Raw genomic sequence first — 5,217 nt, 5'->3', positions numbered from 1 at the left:
GTTCAGGTTTTCAGCCGGAGACGTGGTTCTGATCCGTCCCCAGAACTCGGAGGACGACGTCCAGCGGTTCTGCCAGCTGCTCCGGTTGGACCCGGAGTCCAGATTCACGCTGACGCCAAACAGCGACGCTCCAGGTAGATCCGCCCCGGGTGGATCCGCCCCGGGTGGATCCGCTCCGGGTAGATCCGCTCCGGGTGGATTCGCTCCGGGTAGATCCGCTCCGGGTGGATCCGCTCCGGGTGGATCCTCTCCGGGTGGATCCGCTCCGGGTGGATCCGCTCCGGGTGGATCCTCTCCGGGTGGTTCTGGTGCTGATGTGTGTGGTTCTGACCCAGTTCCGGCCCGGCTGCCTCGGCCCTGCTCGGTGCGCCACCTGGTGGAGCGGTACCTGGACGTGGCGGCCGTCCCTCGCCGCTCCTTCTTCGAGCTGCTGGCCGCCGTGGCGACCTCTGACCTGGAGCGGGACAAGCTGCTGGAGTTCTGCTCGCCGGCGGGTCGGGACCAGCTGCAGGCGTACTGCGACCGGCCGCGCCGCACCGCGCTGGAGGTCAGAGGTCATGCCTGCCGTCTGGCGTGACGAACCGGGCTCCCCGCGGTGACCCGGTTCTGGTTGTGGTTCCAGGTTCTGGCAGACTTTCCTCTCACCACAGCAGAACTGGAACCGGACCGGCTGCTGGACCTGATCCCAGAGATCCAGCCGCGCTCCTTCTCCATCGCCTCGTCCCTGAAGGTACCGCCCACCGCTGTGGGCCGCCGCCGGGCCTCAGCGTGACCTCTGACCCGGTCCGTCTCCCTGCAGGTTCTGCCCAGCCGGCTGCAGGTTCTGCTGGCCGTGGTCCGCTACAGAACCAAGTTGCACCGACCCAGAACCGGGCTCTGCTCCAACTGGCTGGCCTCTCTGGACCCGGAACGAGGTCGGTTCTGGTAGCTGTTTATGTCCAGTTCAGCGCAGTCAGAACCAGAACCACAGCAGGTCTTATCTGGACCCAGATCCAGCGATAGTTACTTTCTAGATGTGCAGCTTCTACAGGATTTACGGTAAATTCATCAGGCTGTGTGGTTGCCGTGGTAACAGCAGGAGCTTCCCCTCTTCAGAACCGGGTCGGACCCAGACGTGGTTCTGTTCAACCCATCTGAATAATTCACCATAAATCTGAGCAAGAAAATAATTTTTATTCCTTAAAACGATTTTTAACCAAAGAAAAAAAAATTACAGAATAAAAACATTTCAACTTTATTATAATTTTATTCTTTTGACTTTATTCAAGTAATTTTATAAATTTTTAAATATTTTTCATTATGGTCCTCATGTTCCATCCACTTTTTAAAATGTTTTAATTTTAATATCCTTTTCTTATTAAATGCAGACGAGCTAAAACCGATTTTTATTTTTATATTAAGTAAATGTTTAACTAATTTTTATTTCTTTTCCATTAAATTTTTATTTTATTGTTAAAGTTAAATAAAGTCAGCAGAAATTTTAATTGTAGATCAAAAAAAATTGCAGAATATTTTAGAAATGAGATTCTTTATAGAAAAGAAAGTTGTGTGGAAGGAAGAAATGTGGATGGACTTCAGTTTTTCTTCCGTATAAAGACCTGATTTCAGCTTCTAGTTGTTGAGTTTCTGGATCATGAGAGAGTGAGACCTGGTACTTCCTGTTCTTGTAGGCGAGGTTCTGGTTCCGCTGTGGGTGAAGCGGGGTGGCCTGCGGTTCCCTCCGGACCAGGACACGCCCGTGGTTCTGGTAGGACCTGGAACCGGAGTGGCTCCCTTCAGGGCGGCGCTGCAGGAGAGGCTCTCTGAAGGAAAAGCAGGTGAGTTGTGGCTCCGGATCGGCTCGTCATCCCGCTCCGGATCGGCCGCTCCGGATCGGCTCGTCATCCTGCTCCCCTCTCCTCCCTCCAGCCAACGTTCTGTTCTTCGGCTGTCGTTCGGAGGCCAAGGACTTCTACTTCCGTTCTGAGTGGGCGGCCATGACGGCGGCCGGGAAGCTGCAGCTCTTCACCGCCTTCTCCAGGGATCAGGTCAGAACCCGACCTGACCGGACTGGCTCCGGTTCTGACCCGGTGAGGTGGAGTCGTCAGCTGTGTGTGTGTGTGTGTGTGTTCAGGAGGAGAAGGTGTACGTTCAGCACCGTGTGAGGGAGAAGGCAGCGCTGCTGTGGGACCTGATGAGCAACAAACATGGCTGCTTCTACATCGCCGGGTCAGTCCAGAACCAGAACCTCCGGACCCCTCCCTGCTGTTCTGCTCTAATTTTCTACAGATGAAGAGACCAGAAACAGAACTTTGTGTTTTTGCTGTTTTTATTTTGACCCGTTGGTTCAAACGTTCCTGACCCGGTTTCTGGTTCTGTTCAGGAACGCCAAGCAGATGCCGGCCGCCGTGCGCGACGCGCTGCAGTTCGCCTTCCAGCAGGAAGGGGGCGTGTCCGCCCAGGAGGCGGAGCAGATGCTGGTCGCCATGGAGAAGACGGGCCGCCTGCAGAGCGAGACCTGGTCCTGACCCGGACCCTGGTTCTGACCCGGACCCTGGTTCTGACCCGGACCCTGGTTCTGAGCCTGTGGTTCCAGTTTGAGCATCAATAAATCTGTTTGTCTCGTATCTACCTTCATGTTTCAGTGACAGAACCAGAACTGTTCTGTCAGCCGGAGAGGCAGTAAAGTTCATATCAGGCCTGAAAAGGGGAGTTAAAAACTGTCCAGGTGAGGGCGTTGCCATGGCGACAGGCTCTGCCCCCTACCTGAGGGCCAGCGTGTGCACCTGGTAGATCTCCTTGGGGAAGTTGAGCTGCTGCTCCTCGTGGACGACCCGCAGGCCGGCCCGGCCCACCAGGCGCCGCACGATGTCCAGGTCCCGGCACACGCTGCTGTCCACGTCGTCGGGGACGACGCCTTCGTACGACACGTTGTCTTTGATGACGATGAGGCCGGCGGGACGAAGGGCTTTCTGGCAGCGCCGCAGGAACGCCACCAGGTGGTCGTCGGTCAGGTGACCTGCAGAAAAACCAAAAGTTTTCATACCCCAGAACCAGGCAAACAGAAAGGAGGGATGAAAAATCTGAAAAGTGTGGCAGACATTTATGTTCTCCGCTAAACTTAAAATAAATCCCAGAGAAACCAAAGAAGGAAGAGGAGGAGAACGTTTCAGTCTGAGGTTCTACAACGATGTGGGTCACATATCTAAAGTTCTGGTTCTGATGAGGCTCGTCTGTCAGATTTAAAGTATTTTACAAAATAAATCAGCAGGTAGCAAATGTTCATTAAGCTCAGATTTCTGGACCAAAATGTGTTTTTGTTCTCGTCTTTTTACACCAGAATAAAATTATATTTCAGGAAGAAAAGTTGTAATTCGAAAATTGAGAAAAAAAAAATAAAACTTGTAATCATACAAGAACAGTCAAAAAATTTCAAATAATCATTTTAAAAAACTATTGGAAAAAAAAAAAACGCCTCAAGTCTGGGTCTAATGCTCCGTTGTAGAAAAATGACAAAATGTGGAAACGTTTAGGCTTCAGTAATAATTCCTTTGAATTACTTATTACGACTGCGTAAAGTCAAAATTATGAGAAAAAAGTCAGATTTTTGTTTTTGGTAGTGGCTACAATATCCTTGGTTTGGATATTTTGGATATCATGGACACGTCTCTGCTGGATCCGGCCCTGACTCACCGATGACCCACTGGATCCAGATGATGTCGTAGCGGTCCGGTTCTGGGATGAACTCCTGTAGGCCGCAGCAGTAGTAGTTCCCGACCCGCTTGGCGTCGTCACCCAGGAACGTCCGGGCCTTGTCCAGGAACTCCTGGGTCACGTCCACCAGGTCCACGGTCCGGAACAGCGGCAGCAGCAGGCGCTTGCTGATGCGGCCGATCCCCGCGCCACAGTCCAGGGCGCGGCCCTTTCCCGTCTTCCCTTCGCCGTCCTGCGGGGGGCGTTACACGTTGGACAGGAAGTGGCCACGGTGCTCCAGACTGAGCTAATGCTAACGACTCTTACCCCGAGAAACTTCCTGAGGAAGGCCTTGGAGCCGCTGATGTCGATGCTGGAGATGCTGCCGTAGCCGCCGAGCATCCCGTCAACGGTGGGTGGGACTTCCCTCCAGTAGTCCTCTGCATTGGAGTAGAAGCTGGACTTGTCCTCCGCCACGTCCCCCATCCTGTCCACAGAGACGAGGAGAGAAGTAGACACAACCAGGAACGCCAGGGAGGGATGGATTACTGATCAGCTGATTGGGGCCAATAATCAATAATACAGGAAACATCCAACAGACGGAAATCATTACAACACAACGTTACCAAAGTCATCCATCTTTTTAGATCTAGATGGACAGATGGATGGATGGATGGACAGACGGATGGTCGAATAGAAAATGACTGACTGCATCCAGCTGTGTCAATGTTCTGACCCGGTTCAGGTCCACTTCCTGTTCCGCTCTCTAACAGGTGGGTCAGAACCTGTCAGTTCCAGGAAGTGGGGGCAGTAACACTGACCATATTTGGCAGCAGCTCAGCCGTTACGTGACCATCGGTCATCCTGAGCTTCAGTGACTTAAAGCCTATATTTCTGACCTGAGCTTTGGTCGCTTTAGTAAAATGTCTGAACGGTTAGAAACACGGAAACTCAACATAAATATCAGACATAATTCTGACTACTGACAGATCTAAAACCTTACAGCAGAACACCTGCTTTAAAAAGTCACCTTAAAGACCCAAACCTTTCTACTTCCTGCTGATTTAACAGCAAAATACCGGTTAGCCGTTAGCCGCCGTTAGCTTCCCTCCCCGCGGTGAGAAGCAGCAGCTCTGGCCGGCTCCGGACGGCTTTAGCCCGGCTTAAACTCGAGGACTGACCTGGTTTAGTGTCCGCTGGAGCTCTGGCAGTCCTCCTCAGCGTGTTTCACTCACTTTCTATTTGAGGACATCGCCACACGGACAGCACGTCATTTCCTTATTTGGTCTTCCTGGGAAATGGCCAGCAAGTAGCTCCCCCTGCTGGTAGATTTGAAGAAGTACAGGATCAGCAGCATCCAGGTTTATNGATGCGGGATTGGGATGATCGTTGTTTATTATGCCATGTATACATTCTTTGCGAGGGGAAGTTCTTTCTCAATATATCCACCAGACTAAGCCGTTCTATAAAAGCATTTAAATAGCCATTGGCATTATTAGAGCAGTGTGGTGGCCATCTATCAAGTGCGTTATTAGGAGTAACATT

At 51.9% G+C, this 5,217-nt stretch overlaps 2 protein-coding genes across 4 annotated transcripts in view; one reads left to right on the top strand and one right to left on the bottom strand.

Moving 5' to 3' along the window:
* ndor1 (NADPH dependent diflavin oxidoreductase 1) overlaps positions 1-2,606 on the top strand; it is a 5,882-nt gene extending 3,276 nt beyond the window's left edge. For 2 of the 3 annotated variants that reach the window (XM_016662330.1, XM_016662331.1), the window contains exons 9-15: positions 336-547; positions 623-730; positions 800-914; positions 1,671-1,817; positions 1,909-2,027; positions 2,114-2,208; positions 2,363-2,606. In XM_016662330.1, the coding sequence (XP_016517816.1) occupies positions 336-547; positions 623-730; positions 800-914; positions 1,671-1,817; positions 1,909-2,027; positions 2,114-2,208; positions 2,363-2,507 (941 nt within the window). In that variant the 3' untranslated portion in view covers positions 2,508-2,606. Of the gene's footprint in view, positions 1-6; positions 135-335; positions 548-622; positions 731-799; positions 915-1,670; positions 1,818-1,908; positions 2,028-2,113; positions 2,209-2,362 lie in introns of all 3 variants that reach the window. The other variant, XM_007575034.2, reaches the window with a different exon arrangement.
* ntmt1 (N-terminal Xaa-Pro-Lys N-methyltransferase 1) lies at positions 2,568-5,000 on the bottom strand. The gene is made up of 4 exons (XM_007575038.2): positions 4,854-5,000; positions 4,000-4,159; positions 3,673-3,925; positions 2,568-2,998 (listed from the first exon to the last, which is right to left on the bottom strand). Exons 2-4 carry the CDS (start codon positions 4,156-4,158, stop codon positions 2,742-2,744), a joined length of 669 nt encoding a protein of 222 aa, XP_007575100.1. The 5' UTR covers position 4,159; positions 4,854-5,000; the 3' UTR covers positions 2,568-2,741.
* Between the last annotated feature and the right edge of the window lie 217 nt (positions 5,001-5,217).

The sequence above is a fragment of the Poecilia formosa genome, unplaced genomic scaffold, assembly GCF_000485575.1.
Source record: "Poecilia formosa unplaced genomic scaffold, Poecilia_formosa-5.1.2 Scaffold368, whole genome shotgun sequence".
Classification (NCBI taxonomy): Eukaryota; Metazoa; Chordata; class Actinopteri; order Cyprinodontiformes; family Poeciliidae; genus Poecilia; species Poecilia formosa.
Note: the sequence above shows the minus strand (reverse complement) of the source record. Positions and strands in the feature narration are given on the sequence as shown.